The sequence below is a fragment of the Lissotriton vulgaris genome, chromosome 2_1 (assembly GCF_964263255.1).
Source record: "Lissotriton vulgaris chromosome 2_1, aLisVul1.2, whole genome shotgun sequence".
NCBI classification, from domain to species: domain Eukaryota; kingdom Metazoa; phylum Chordata; class Amphibia; order Caudata; family Salamandridae; genus Lissotriton; species Lissotriton vulgaris.
The window spans coordinates 683,227,108-683,243,415 of NC_141687.1; the positions used below are offsets into that span (position 1 = coordinate 683,227,108).

General features: G+C 44.7%; 1 protein-coding gene across 2 annotated transcripts in view; it reads left to right on the forward strand.

The window, feature by feature from the left end:
- SYT9 (synaptotagmin 9) overlaps nt 1–16,308 on the forward strand; it is an 881,257-nt gene that overhangs the window by 846,263 nt on the left and 18,686 nt on the right. The window contains exon 7 of one of the 2 annotated variants that reach the window (XM_086955879.1): nt 1,039–1,151. The exons of the other annotated variant lie outside the window; for it this stretch is intronic. Coding sequence (XP_086812005.1) covers nt 1,039–1,149 — 111 coding nt within the window. The 3' untranslated portion in view covers nt 1,150–1,151. The remainder of the gene's footprint in view (nt 1–1,038; nt 1,152–16,308) is intronic. 2 annotated transcript variants of the gene reach the window in all.

Consider the following 16,308-nt stretch of genomic DNA (forward strand, 5'->3'; position numbering starts at 1 on the left):
TCATAAAACTTGTAATATAAAAATACATAATGGATAAGAAGTGTACTAGTATCCTGTACTGGCATATTGTAATTCTTGTCGTATTTAAAAATCTCTCTGCCTTTAATCAACTTATTTATGATGTCAGCAGAAACCCTCAATGACAATATTAGACCATAATGCATGGTTATCTTTTAGTCGTCTTTGTTCTCTCTATCTCAGAGATTCCACCAACATAAAAGGAGGAGTGATCAAGTTGACTGACATACCAACACATAATTAGCACAGTCTTTAGTATTCACCGTATTTGGAACAGCGAGCGCTGTGTATCTCTAGACACGTTTCAGGATATTTGTTCTGCTTAAGCCTTCTTCAATAGAGAGTACAATTTGGATTGCTGGCAATACTGCTCACAGACTTCCCAGGTTCTGTTCTACTCCCAGAGCGCAGGTGCATCCCAGAGCTCATCAGCCTAACAACTCAAAAAATAATTCAATCAAAAAAGGTTGAGGGAGGAAGAGAGAGAGAGATTCCCACTTGTTCCCAGCAAGGAAATGAACCAGCACTCTAAAGTTGAAGTTAATGATGTTCTTTGATCAATATATAACAGCTCTCTCAATAAATATATTTGCTTTCGAGGTTTTTTGCTATTTAGGTTTTGTGGTCTTGTGTATGCCTCATATATATTTAGACTCCTAGATAATCTAAATTAGATACATTTTTATAAATTATTTTTTAGGAATATTTGTTTTACTTGCAATATTAGATAATATTTTATTTTACGATTAAATTGAAATTTAAACTGTAATATACAATGCCAGCATGTGGGACGGTGGTTATTTGTAGTTAAGTATAGGCCTAGCAAAACAGATGGTGAAATCTGATTAGTGAATGCTATATTATATATTTAGTGAATATCTTCCCATTACAGAATGATTGTTTCACTACTTGTGTGAAATCCCATTATAAGTCAATGTTATTTTTCACACACAATGAAACAAAACGTTTAATATGCACTTAACTTTCTCTTTCCTGCTTTGAAAAAAAATACTACTTCAGAAAACTTCAAAGAACTATGTAATCTTCTTCTATACCGCATTGCAATTGGGGATGAATACATTCAAAAGCAGGAAAAAAACAGAAACAAACTCTGAAAACATGTGCTTCTGAAGGTAGGGATTTAAACCACAAACCTGTGTGCAGCTATGGTCTTGTGGATAAGCATCTGCTTTGGAATCAGGAGATATGATTTCAAATACTTCCATTGCCAAATTTAACACTGCTCATTTCTCTATGAAGAAAATGGCAAATTTTATAGAACATAACTATTAGATAATATTTGTGTTACATTTCTGTATACCATTTATCTTTTGGAAAAGGGCAATCATTTCTGGAGAGGGGAGAGGCCACCCATTTTCTCTTACTCTCTCCTCCGTGTATTTTCTACCATATGGAAAAAAATTGAAGTAAATAGGGTATCAACAACTATTGTGTACATACTAATATAGTAAAGAAATGCTATGCATACAAATATATACTCTAAATGGAAATGGTTCTCAAAGCAGGATGCCAAACCGCAATCTGGAAAGTCAATCTTGCCTATTGGTCAAACAGTGGCCTTAAAATACAGATCTTTGCTTGGAATTACTACTTTTATTTTTTCAAACATTGTGCTTGTTTTTTTTCTTTTTAGGACATTGCAGTCACATTTAAAACACTTTTGTATTGATAATGTCTGGTGAAATGTTTTACAGATACAAAAATTACTGTTACTATTACTATTATGACTCCCACCATCATGGTATTATTATTATTATTATTATTATTATTATTATTATTATTATTATTATTATTATTATTATGAATAATATTATTAGTATTATTAGTACCAGTAGTAGCGATGTCTTTAGTAGTGGTAGGGACAGCATTGTATTATTGTTACTATTTCTAATTTAGATTATCATTAATATCGAGATGATATAATGTGTCAGAGAGCTGCATGATACAATCTCCTCACACACCAGTTCTGTTTTATTTGGAAGTAAATAATCACTTGTAAATTGTTTCACTCGATGAAACTTTAGTGATGTTAATGTAATAATTTAAATGTTTCTAATAAATTAATAATTTTAAAGACATTCTGATCACATGGGAAAATAATGTTATTGATATTTTAACACGTTATTCTGACAATTATCAAATTGATAAATAAAACTCATACAACATTCTCTAACATTCGTCACTACTGAGTAAACAATCAAAATTACAACTTCTTGTTTAGACTCATGTCTAAACTATATTTTGGAGAGTTATAAATAATCATAATCAGAAAGGGAACTCATTCCTTTGTATAGGTAACTGGATGCCAGAAGCCGGGAAACAAATAATCATTTAAACCAGTATGTAAAGCCTGCCAGTGAAGTCTACCTAATTAAATGTATAAACTGTAAAATAATGTTTTGCACTATTATGAAAAACAGTGCAATTGTTTTGCACTACTGTTGCAGTGTTTACAGCTTAGGAAATGGAACACAAATGTTTGCCTCAACTTTTCAAATGTCAAGAATTGTGACAAAAAAGGTAAATATCAATTTTCATCAGGTTCTTCATGGCCATTGTAAGTAATTGGATTATTATTTGGGGTGGGTGACTGCCCACCTCAAGAAATAATCACAATCCTTGTCAGTGTCAACCCTCAAAGTCAGTAAACTAACCTAAGCTTAGCCCCCGGTAGCTATGGCAGAGGGAAGACCGACTTAACTTAGGGCAATGTGTAAAGTATTTATGCAGTACAAAAACAGTAATAAAGTTGAAATGCAACACATAAAAATGACAACAGAATTCGAAAAATAGAGTAATTTTTTTTTTTTAAATTGCACCAAAATGACTTAAAATCCAATAACAGTAACCTGAGATGCAACTTCATCACTGACTTCATTTCCTACCTAGGCATAGAATCAACAACATTTTCCTCTGCTACCACATCTTCCATCCCGACGACCACAATTGCATCTACACTACCAACTGCCTCAACAGCATGAACAACATTGGACTCACCCAACTTATCCATGACCCTACGCTGACCCTAGCCCACACACTCAACCCCATCTTCACCTCCAACGACTAAATCATGCACAGCCACTCCACAGAACTCACCTGGACTGACCACTGCATTGTCCATTTCAACATCACTAGCTCACGGACCTCCACACCCAGTCTGCCCAATGCCTCCCACCACCTCTGCAGCAAAGTCTCAAAGGACACATGGATCAACACCCTCAACACTACCTACCCGATCTCCTCCAACAACCTAGACCAGAAAGGCAGAAACTTCAGCAATTGGATCACCAACTGCGCTGACAGCATTGCTTTAATTGGCAACAACACCCGCAGAAGGTCACCAAGCAGGCTAGCTGGTACACTGAAGACCCCAGTACCGCTAACCAGCACAGTAAACAACAGAAAAGGAGATTGCACATCAGCAAAGTCACAGCCTTCAAAACTGCCTTCATGATAGCCCTAACCTCTACCATAGACAGTTCACAGAATAGAAGAAAAAAGGCCTTAGCCTTAGGCATCGAATCAAGCTCCAGTAACAGCGAAGAACTCTTCAAGATCATTAGAGAATTCTCCAGGCCCTCAGCTGCAACAAACAACATTACACCCTCACAGGAACCCTCTGAGAACCAAACCCAGCCCAAGGCTATGGACTTCTTCAAGCAAGGCAACAACCCTGCTACCAACATAGACATTGGACTACCCAAATTAAACTAGCTCGCCCCACATGACACCAGTTCATTCATGAACTCTGTCCACTTATGGGCCCCAACAGGCCCATTCCCTCACCACATCGTCAACCTAAGAGAAGCCAGAATCAGCCACGTACACTCTACCTTGATCAACACCCTCAATTATCAGAGCCACCTTCCCCGAAGACTGGAAAAAAGCAGACGTCAATACCCTACTACACAAACCATTTGCAGACGCCAGCGAACTAAACAACCATAGAGCGATTTTCCTGCTCCGGTACCTGGCCAAAGTCTTAGAAAAAGCCTTCAATCAACAACTCTCCTCATAGCTGGAACAGAACATCCTGCTCAATTCAATCCAGATGCTGCAGCAACCACAACACTGAAACAGCCCTCATTGCGGCTATAGACAACATCCTAGTCCTACTTCACAGAGGAGAGGCCCCGCCTCTGATCCTCCTAGACCTCTCAACATCCTTCAATACTGTCTCCCACCCCACACTCATCACAAGACTGCACAACATAGGCATCTAAGGAGCCACTTTCAAAGTGATTGCCTCTTTCCTCACCAAAAGAATTCAAACAGTCCGCCTTCCCTCTTTACCTCTGAACCCAAGGAAATCATCTGTGAAGTACCCCAAGGATCCTCGTCTTCAACACTTATATGACATCACTGGCTAGCATCACCAATGCCCACAGACTCCACATCATGTCCTATGCTGACGACATCCACCTCATCCTCTTCCTCTCAGAAGACACCACCAACACCAAGACCAACTTCCACACTGCATGTCAGATCTCGCAAACTGAATGAACTTTTTGAAGCTCAACACGGACAAGACAAAGGTGCTGATTTTTGGAAACGAAAGCTCTCCATGGGCTGCATTCTGGTGGCCCTCGGAACTCAGACCCACTCCTACCCCCACTGACTACACTAGGAAACTAGGCATCATTTTGGACAACAAGCTAACCATGATGACTCAAGGTCAACTGCGTCTCCTCGTCCTGCTTCTTCATCCTCCGCATGCTTTGTAAGATATTCAAATGGGTACCCCAAAGCTCAAGACATACCATCAGCCAGGTACTCATCTCCGGCCGACTGGATTACAGCAATGCTCTCTAGGCAGGGATCGCAGTTCACCTCCAATGACTACAGACTATACAGAACGCTGCAGCCAGACTTGTCATGGATCTCCCTAGATGAAACCACATCGCACCCTACCTCAGAGAACTCCACTGCCTCCCGATACTGAAAAGCTGTCAGTTTAAGGTACTGATCCTTGCAAATAAGGCCCTACACAACTGCAGACCTGCTTATTTGAACCACCGCTTGAACTGCCTTCAGCCCACCAGACGCCTCCATTCGGCTTCCCTTTGCTCCACCCTCACTCCCCACATGTGACTTAGCAGAATCAGAGGGAATTCCTTCTCCTACCTAGCAGCAAAGACATGGAGCAAACTACCCTTTCATCTACGGACCTCCCCATCTCGTCCAGAGTTTGTAAAGTTCCTGAAGACCTGGCAATTTAGCCAGTCAATTGAATACTGAGAGCACCTGGATACCCAAATGAGTGACAAGAAGTGCTCTGTACGAGCCTAAACCTAGACCAGATATCGTTTTCCCTGGGCTCCTGGAGCGCATCCTGCCAGTCATTCTCATCGAGGCGCCCAAGGTCCCGGGCCCAGGTGGATGTAAGTTTCTCCTCAATGGGGTTGAGTAACAGACGATCTTCCATTGGGGAGTACTCCGGGATTACTGTGCCACTTGGTATGTGAGCGCAAAGAGCATTCTGGAGGTGTATATATTGATATCTCTGGGAGGTCTGTAAGCTGTATTCCTTCTGGAGATACTCAAAAGTATGGATGGCATCCCCCTTCCAGACGTCCCCCAGATAGTCAATACCTATTTGCTGCCATCCCTTATACCCTGTTAACATCGCCACTTCCCTCAACAGGTCCCCCTGCCAAAGGGGAGTTCTCCCGGTTAGCTTGCCAGCCCAGCCCTGGAGCCGATTCACCTTCTGCCAGCAGTGGACGACTACCCTAGTGTTTTCCAGCCATACTTTCTGAGGTCTGCGAGCATACAGGAGAGTCTCACAAGTGCCCAGTGGCATAACCATTCTGTCTACCCTATAGGTGGGTTCGTCCCTGTCAGTGTACACCCAATCATTAACTACCTGCAATTGTGCCGCCCAGTAGTGTAATTTAACATACGGGACCGCCAACCTCCCGTCGTACACCACCCTGTGTAATTTGTGTAGTGCTACACTAGGGGACCGGCCATCCCATAACAAGGGCCTGAGAGATCCTTTTGAATATACTCATGGGTATCGGATATGGGGTGTTCTGCAGAGCATACAGTAGCCTCGGCAATGTGAGCATCTTAAACATTGCCGCCCTACCCATAAGTGAGAGCAGGGGAGTGCGCCAGTGGGCCACGTCAGCCTGCAGGCAAGTCAGCTGGGGCTCGAGATTCCTCTCGAAGAACTCCTGTCTATCACGTGTAATGTACACCCCTAAATACTTGAATCCCTCCAGGACCAACCGTGCAGAGCACCTAGACAGGACTCGAGGGGGAAAATCACAGACTTTGACCAATTAATGGTAAAGCCGGAGTAGCTACCAAAAAACTCGAATCCCAGGAATTCATTTTGTAGGTGTTAACTAGATAGCATTATTACATTCAATATTGTATCCACATTTCTTCTATGAAACAGCTAACTCTGTTACACCAAAACTAGCTTTTGGGACCCTTTCACTGTAAGGACATGATTAACATTAACCTTTTATGTGTCATACTTTCAAGTAGCATGCACCATGCCTTATGGGCACCATAGTCTACTTCGGGGTGACTTATAATTACGTAAAAGATAGGTTTAGGCTTGTCAAAAGGGTTTACTTTGAAAAGTTGAATTTGCATTTTAAAACTGCACAGTCAGGCTACAAATGGTAGGCCTGCAGTCATCTTTACACTTTCACAGTAGTGGATGTCACAGTGGGTGCTGAAGTCCACTTGTGACATTTAACATAAATGTCCTGGGTTCACATTTGTGCCATCGGGACTTATAGTTAAGTTAAATATGCCAAATAAGGGTATTCCAAATGTATCATATTGAAATGAGAAGCGGTTAATCACTGGTTTGCGGAGATAAAATGTACAGAATTCTACAACTATTAAACAGTAGATGCATCATATGTTTTGTGGTGATTTCAAAATCTCCCTTCTTTTGTGCTGGGCAATTGTGAACTGGAGCACAAACAGTTTTCTCTGCAAAAATGTACTGGATTGCCTCTTATTTAACAGGTATAAAACTACTGCCCAATACATATTTGCAAAAAATAATAATAAATAAATAAATATACATTTTTGTAAAGTTCTTGAGAGTATTGTTATCATGGTTGCGTATTTTTATGCCCAACTTAGATTGTAATTGCTGAAACTGAACTGAATAAGCGTGACAGTTGTGTCATTATTTTTCTCCACATGGCATTGGGCAAACTATATGAGCTTCTCAAAAGGAACATGTTATACCAAGTTATCAAATAGCCCCTTTTTCATTGGTGTCTTTTAAGTGTCAATTTGAGAGCATTTTCTATTTAATTAGTCACATCAGGACACACCAAATAAGAGAGGAAGAATTCCTTTACCCCCACAGTGTGGTACATATGTAAATCTTCAGTGGTTGGCATATTTTAAGGCCTGCTGTCTATATTTAATGCTCTTTCGAGCATGCCAGAGCGGCGAAGGTTTGATAAGTGTGTGAAGTCTTTTGAGGGTGTGAAGGTGACCAGGAGAGTATTTTGCAATGAGAAGTTATTGCTGGTTCTTATCTGAATGGAATGATGTAACCCCTTAAAGAGACAGGGCCAGGGTTTCAGTTGGCACTGTCATGGTTGTCAGTGTCTGAAAGAAAGATTCAGGGTGATGTGCATATTGTGATATATCCCTCTTCTTGCACAACCTTGGAAAACTTTGGACTTGGGTCAATGCAGTTTGAACCCCTCTAAGTCATGCAAGAAAAGGGCTCCCATTATGTAGCCCTCCAGAAAACCGACGTGCCCTTTGACCTTTGTGCCCACTGGATCGCTCCCCACGCGCACAGCGACACGCAGCTGTCCTCGTGTCTCCCCTCCCCGCCCTCGCTGCTTCCTGCTGATTATCCCTGGTGTCTAGTGGCAAGCGTTTAATTTTGTAGTACTGTATTTGTTGTTTTCCTTGCATTTTGCCCCTTACGCCTGTTTTCTCTCATTTTGTGCCGCTCTTCCCCCCCAGCGCCTCGGCTCCCCCAAGCCGTCTCCTTTCCCCACCGCTGCGTCCCTGCGGCGCCGCCCCACTCGAGCCCCCATTCGTCCCCGCCTCCCGCCTCCCAGCTGCTCCTCCCTTCCACCTCCCCTTCTTAATGGCAGTCGCTGCGCGCTACGGTGAGTGACCTTTGACCTTTGTGGCCACTGGAAAGCTCCCCACGCGCACAGCGACACCCAGCTGTCCTTGTGTCTCCCTTCCCTGCCCTCGCTGCTTCCTGCTTGATTATCCCTGGTGTCTAGTGGCAAGCGTTTAATTTTGTAGTACTGTATTTGGTGTTTTCCTTGTATTTTGCCCTTTGCGCCTGTTTTCTCTCATTTTGTGACGCTCTTTCCCCCCTCAGCGCCTCGGCTCCCCCAAGCCGTCATCTTTCCCCGTCGCTGCATCCCTGCGCCCCCCCACTCGAGCCCCCATTCGTCCCCGCCTACGACCTCCCAGCTGCTCCTCCCTCCCACCTCCCCTTCTTAATGGCGGTCGCTGCGCGCTATGGACTCAGACAACTCGTCACCGCACCCACCCATGCAGCCGGCCACACGCTTGACCCCATCTTCTCCACAAGCCCCCATGTCACCTTCAAGCACACCACCAAACTCCACTGGACCGACAACCACTGCATCCATTTCACCTTCCAGAAACAGATCAAGCACCACCGCACCCTACAATCACCCCGCCGCTGCTGGAGCAAAGTCACCGAAGATCAGTTGACCAGCGCTCTTGCCCAGAACCCGCCAACCGACCCCACCGACCCAGACACTGCCGCCCACAACCTCAGACAGTGGATCAACGACTGCGCCAACTCCCTCGCACCACTCAGGAAGACCACCAACAACCAAGCCACCAAGAAAGCCACCTGGTTCACCGAAGAACTCCAGACCTCCAAGCGCAACTGCTAGAAACTTAAGAAGAAATGGCACAACGAACGCACACCTGACAGCCTCGTGACCCACAAGGACGCCACCTGCAGACACCACCAACTCATCAGACTAACCAAGAGATCCTCCTTCACCGCCTGGATAACAACGCACACGACAGCAAATAGCTCTTCAGCATCGTGAAAGAACTCTCCAACCCCACAGGAAGATCACCGATATCCATTACAGCTTCAACACCACGACCGCCCCGACCACGCCAGACCCCACCCCCGCAATCGCCACCCACGCCAACCGCCTGACCTCCTGGACCAACGTCAACGACACCGAAACACGCAAGATCATGAACTCCATCCACTCAGGATCACCGTCAGACCCGTGCCCTCACCACGTGTACAACAAAGCCGACGCAGCCATCGCCCCCAACTACGGAAAGTCATCAACATCTCCTTCGGAACAGCGACATTACCGGAAAGCTGGAAGAACGCCGAAATCAACGCCCTTCTCAAGAAGCCCAAGGCAGACCCACAGGACCTCAAGAATTTCTGACCCATCTCAATTACTCTTGTTCCCGGCGAAGGTCATTGAGAAAATCGTCAACACACAACTGACCCGCCACCTCGAAGACAATGACATCCTGGACCCCTCCCAGTCTGGTTTCAGATGAAACCACAGCACCGAGACTGCCCTCCTCGCCGCCACAGACGACATCAGATGCCAACTGGACAACGGCGAAACATCAGCCCTCAACCTCCTGGACCTATCACCCACCTTCGACACGGTCTGCCATTGCACTCTAAAAACACGCCTCCTCGAAGCTGGAATACAAGAAAAGGCCCTCGAATGGACCACATACTTCGTCTCTGGCAGAACCCAGAGAGTCCGCCTCCCTACCTTCCGATCTGAATCCACCAACATCATCTGCAGCGTACCCCAGGGCTCATCCCTCAGCCCAACGCTATTCAATATCTACATGGCCCCCCTCCCACAAGTCCCCCTCAATACGACCTCAACATCATCTCCTACGCCGACGACACCCAGCTCATCCTTTCCCTAACCAAGGACCCGCGCACTGCCAAAACCAACCTTCACGATGGAATGAAAATGGATGAGAAGCAGCCGCCTGAAACTGAACTCGGACAAGACGGAGGTCCTCATCCTCGGACCCACCCCTTCCACCTGGGACGACTCATGGTGGCACACCTCTCTGGGAACCCCGCCAACACCGACCGACCATGCACGCCATCTGGGCTTCATCCTCGACTCCTCCCTCTCCATGTCAAAACAGGTCAACGCAATCTCCTCCTCCTGCTACAACACCCTCTGCATGCTCTGCAGGATCTACAAATGGATCCCGACAGAAACAAGAAAAACAGTGACACAGGCCCTCGTCAGCAGCAGGCTAGACTACGGCAAAGCACTCTACACAGGTTTCCTGGCCAAACACCTATGACGCCTCCAACGCATCCAAAACGCCTCTGCCCGATTGATCCTCAACGTACCCCGCCGCAGCCACATCTCCCCCCACCTGAGACATCTTCACTGGCTCACCGTAGACAAAAGGATCACATTCAAGCTCCTCATCCACGCACACAAAGCACTCCACAACACCGGACCTGCCTACCTGAACAACAGACTCAGTTTCTACACCCCCACCCGACAGCACCGCTCCGCAAGCCTCACCCTAGCTGTCGTCCCCCGCATCCAACGGACGACATCCGGCGGCAGATCCTTCTCCTACCTCACCGCCAAGACCTGGAACACTCTCCCCACCAACCTACGACAGACCCAAGACCTACTCACCTTCAGAAGACTCCTCTGGACCTGGCTCTTCGACCAGTAGCAGCACCCCCCCTTCAACCCCCCCTCAGCACCTTGAAACCCTAGCGGGTATGTAGTGTGCTTTATAAATATCTTGATTGATTGATTGAATTATGTCAAATATCACAAGCACAGTATTCTATACGGTCCTTAAAATGGTGGACATGGTGAATGTCTCTAGGGAAAGCAGTAGAGCTGGGCACTGATTTCCATTTTTATCCCACCCACTAAGTGCAATGCTGAACTGAATGATGTGGATTCATTAGTCAATCTGTACATCCAAATGTACACCAGAAATATGTTGGCACACCCACTATTTTTATGGGTGACTCAAACAATATATGAGTTGTCGCTACCAATTTCTCAAGATTTTCACGGAAAAGAGCAAAATATCCCTAGATTAGAATAGACCGTTTCTTTAAAGGAAAGGAGTTTCCAGAGTAGAGTAAAAAACAGTAACTGAAATAGGTCCTGAGGAATAGTTCAAAGAAGCTCCAAGTAAACCTTTAATGTAAAGAAAAAAAAAAAAGCTTGCAGATTATTCGTTCGTGTGGAAGGGAATAGCTGTCCTCTATGGCTGTCCAGGCAGTTGCTGTCCGTTGCTTGCGTGGCAATCAGAGCCTTGTTGAAAAGCAGCCAATACTGGATTAAATGCGATTAAATGTCAGGTCTTGTAGGACTGTTCATTTGAAAAAGTTTTCAGCAATACCACGAACCACGGTATATTTGATTCGTAATATTCCAGAAACCTTGGAAGCTTTTTGGCCTTTCTTGAGACTGGGCCCGATTCACAGAAGTAACTTAAGATAAAATCCTAAACTTACTACCATTTTGGTATTCACAGTAGGCACTTACCCATTTTGGTATTCACAGAAGTTAGGAGTCCTAACTTTAGGACTCCGAAAAGCCTTCTGTGAATACCGAAAGTCTTAAAGTTAGGATTTTTCTCAGTTTAGGAGTCCTAAAGTTAGGAGTCCTAACTTTACTACTCCTAAACTGAGAAAAATCCTAACTTTAAGACTTTGGGTATTCACAGAAGGTATTTAGGAGTCCAAAAGTTAGGACTCCTAACTTCTGTGAATACTGAAATGAGTAAGTGCCTTCTGTGAATACCAAAATGAGTAAGTGCCTTCCGTGAATACCAAAATGAGTTAGTGCCTTCTGTGAATACCAAAATGGTTCTAAGTTTAGGATTTTATCTTAAGTTAGTTCTGTGAATCGGGCCGAGGGTGTTTAATATTGATGACTTGAGTGACTGAGCCACATTTTTTGTCAATGCGAATGGTTTTTGGTGTGCGTTAGTGATTTCACTATGAGCTGAGAAAAACTTTTGGTTCAAAAGATTACATGGCATATGCTATGATTTGAATAAAGACCCTTTATAATGATGCCCTCTCTAGGTTGGAGTAAAGGAGTTACAATTTTGGTGAGGCGTATATCAGCTAGCAGAGCAGTCATACCATACTGGAAGCCAAATCGTTTGACCAGAGGAAAATGGTTCCTTTTTGGTTTATATTTCGGCCTCCTATAAATTAACATTTGCAGAGGCTCCATTTTTGTTGGTTTTTGATCTGTATTTTATGCATCTAAAGGTGTCACACTAGCGACAGAAAATAGTATGATCTGTTACAGTGAGGCATACAATATTGGAATTAATCGAATTATTATTAGTTGAAGAAAGATAGAAATAAAAATAATCACATATTGATATTTCTTTCATTCATTTTGTTTCAAAAGTCAGAATGATGTTATTTCAAATGGTGTTTTCACCAAGGGCACATTCTTGTCTAAGACACTCTCACGCCTGCCTTACTCTCTTACCTATCTCCTCAATTCAACTTCCAAATAGCAGCCTTGGTCATTTCTACTCCTAAAACATAATTTCAAATACCATGGCTTCTCCATTGTCGATATTGTCGGTTTTCATGACTTGCAATTTTACACATAGGATATCATAATCCATACGCTTGTAGTCGTTTCCTGTGCTTGCTTTGCCTTTGGGGTCTTAAAGCTGCCAAATCGGACATTGGACCAGCGCTGATTGAGAGCCTGCATCTGAGGTCGGGGCAGTGGATTCCATGGACATTTCTTCTGTGTGGTGACGGGCGGGACTGCGAGGCCCAGAGGTCCCTGCGAAACACCAACATCGCGCACCTGGCGCTTCTTCCCGCTCCTCCTCCCTCACTAGCTACTTGAGGAACGCCCACCACGCAATCGCGGGACGCGCGCGGGCGTGTGCCGGGCTAAGCCCGGGCAAAGGGCAGGCCGTTGTGTGGCCGTTTGGAGGCCGAACGAGGCTGGGCTGGGGCCATCCCCTTTATCTCGACTTTGGACTCTGTTTTGCTAACTACATCTTCCTATTTAAGGTAGTCGCGCTCTTTACATTTTGCCTGCCTTACTTGTACTAAATGCCACTCTATCGACAGACTATTGTACTTTGTGGACATCGATAGGGCTTTGCCCCCTTGTGGCTTTCTTTGCTTATTCCCACTCGCCTATTTATATTGTTGGGGGAACTGTCTTGTGGATTGTATTGCCATTAGTATAGGTTTTGTTTGTGTAGAGCTGATCATTGTCTTTTGGCCACACAATCCTAACATCCGTCCGTGTAGTCCATATGGCGGCTATACCGGAAACCATCGTGTTGGCTAACGCAGGGGGAAATATCAAGGGCACTTTGGATAATTATTTTATAAAGCCTGCCCCTGAGATGGAAAGGGAAAGTATACTGGCTGAACGCAGGCGGAGCGACGCCGCTCCATTGAATCTATTATATCCAGATCCCCCTTGGTTGTACCATCCCTGAATATTATACCGAGTTTGGGGCTTGTCACAGAGAATGAGGATCTGTTATCTACGCAGGGTATACCATTGCTCCTGCGAGATACGCCACCCTCTTCTCCTGCTCTCAATAGTATGGGTTTGAATAACACATCAATCCCAAGTGACACTAATATGGGTACAGATCTTATACATGATACCCCCCGAATAGAAGTAGTGAACTCTAAAAAGAAAGCAGGGAAGTGAGAGTTTCCCTTAGTGTCTGGACCACCACCAAATAAGAGACGGAGGAGGGATGGTGCTCCACAAAGGGGTAAGATCAGTCATTCTGACTTTGGCAAGGGTAGAAAATCTAGTGCAATACCTGCACCCACAAAAGAGGCCATTGAAATAACTGTTTCATCTCAAGAGGTCCCCCAGACATTAATGCCTTCTCAAAAAACTCTCACTCTGACTACACCAATACCTGACTTACCATCTACTAATAATAGTATGGCTAAGGCCCAATCGCCCGCTGTCTCTCTTGACAGCATTGAACATCTACTGAGGTCATTCACACTTCTCATACTGGAGAGGATGAAAAATGTGGAGCAACGGATGGGGGACCTGGAAGTGGCCATTATCAACATGGCTGCCTTACCCAAACATATTACAAAGACAGTCTCAGTTCCTGTAGCTAATGTAGCCACTGCGCCAACGTCCATTGCTGCACCATCTACTACTGTTAACAGCATGGTTGCCTTACCCAAACGTATTACAAATACAGTCTCAGCTCCTGTAGCCACTGTGCCTACGTCTACCCCTGCAACCCAAAAGGATCTAAATCCACCTAGAAATCCTGTGAGTCGTAATAATCAAGGGGGAAATTTATCCAAAGCTGCCCCTCAATCGAACACTCACACTCCTAATGGAATCAGGAAGGACGCTAATACAACTGTTACTATAAACAGATAGGAGGTAAGGGGGAGGGCGCAACGAGATAGAGTAGGGATTCATAGGGGCCGCCAAGTTGAAATACCCCCAGAAGCGGTCCCTATGTGGTCGTACTTACAGGTGTTCCCACCCTTGAAGTTGGCAAGAGGGAAGGTTTTAGCCAATTAAAAAATAAAACTATGCATTGGCTCACCCAGAATAGACCACTCCCATGTAACATCAATGGTGAGATAGTTCATGTGCGTCGACTTCCTTGGCTGGGGTGTCGAGACAAAGATATTGCGGGTGACCTAATTGTTATAAACTTCAGAGACCCAGGTGCAGTCAGACACATCCTAAATTGGATGCCAGGGAGCGTGGGTAAAACCATTTCTCCCTGTGACCTGACCTACTTTTATCCAAGGTCCCTGGTGAACCCCAAAATGTGCACAGGGTTTCTTTCCGGCCTATGGGATAACTCATCTGTAGGGTATAATAATCAATATATGTTTCAAGAACCCAACCCTATGATGGTAAAGAATGCATTTGGGTGGAATACTGTTCCGTTTAGGGGACTAGGTAATAGCCTTAGGGGGATAGACCATCCACAAGAATGTAGGAGGATGGATCATTTGCTTCCTTTTGCCGTAAATAGTTTTGAACCCTTCTTTAACCACCCCCAATAGGTATGGACCCCTGGAAATGGTTGACTGACTGCCAAGCATAACAAATACTAACCATGTTAAAATAGAAAGAAATGCTTTGCTGACAGTAAAGGATAACTCAAAACAGCTGACGCATTTTATAAGTAAAGCTGGAATTAGGATAGTAGATAAACCAAATAAGGAAAAAATGGTATATAAGTGTCCAAAACTGAGGGAGGTTAGAGTGGGTTGTTCACTTGATGCAGACGGGGTTCAAGTGGTCCCTGGAGAGATAGTGGCTAACTGCAAAAATGAGGCACGCACCAGGGTTGGCCCTCAAGAACGCCCCATACTAGTTGCTGGTAACAATGCTGTTAGTACACTCAATGGCGGTCCAGATAGGAATATTAACTTACTTTCATGGAACGTGGCAGGAGTAAAAAATAAACTGAAATCTGGGGACTGGGGCTCATTTATGGACAAGCATGACATCTGTTTCCTTCAAGAGACCTAGGCCACGGAGGAGGTCCAACGCAATGGTTTTGCGACCTATTGCGCCCCGGCCACGAAGGGCATCAGAGGGAGACCTTCAGGAGGACTTAGTACCTGGGTGGCCACTCATCTGGGTGTTACAGTGAAGAAGGTTATAGTTGAATCCCCTGATATCCTGTGTGTAATACTATGCTCCGCTGCAAATAACCCCCTAGCCATCATCAATGTTTATTCCAGACCTACCAAAAGTGGTCAAGAGTCAGCAGTTGTCTGCCAATTGAGGGAGCTTGTGCAGACTCTTGACTCTGGTACTGGAGTCATTATTGGGGGAGACTTCAATTGCCAGTTTGATCCCCTAGCAAAGGCCGGCTTGGATGATATTGAAGAGGAGAATTTGTTTTGGAACATTCCAAAACCTGTTATTCCCCCAGTCAAAGCATGGACCCCTTTGGTCTTGCAGTTAAATTCCGTTACCCTGTCCCTATCTGTACGGGCATGCAATGGCCGGCTAAAATCTGATATTCCAGGAAATGTGACATTTAATAAAGTAGGTCACTCCTCGATTATAGATTATATCTTAATAGAAACAAGATCATGGGATAAAATCCATGACTTTAAGATACATGGACGTATAGATAGTGATCATAATGCTTTGGTATTGTTTTTGAAACCCGGGAGTTGGGGCCTGACAAACCCTTTGATCGAGTCTAAACGTGATAAACAGCCTCTTCTGCTTCACAACAATAGGAGGAGAATAA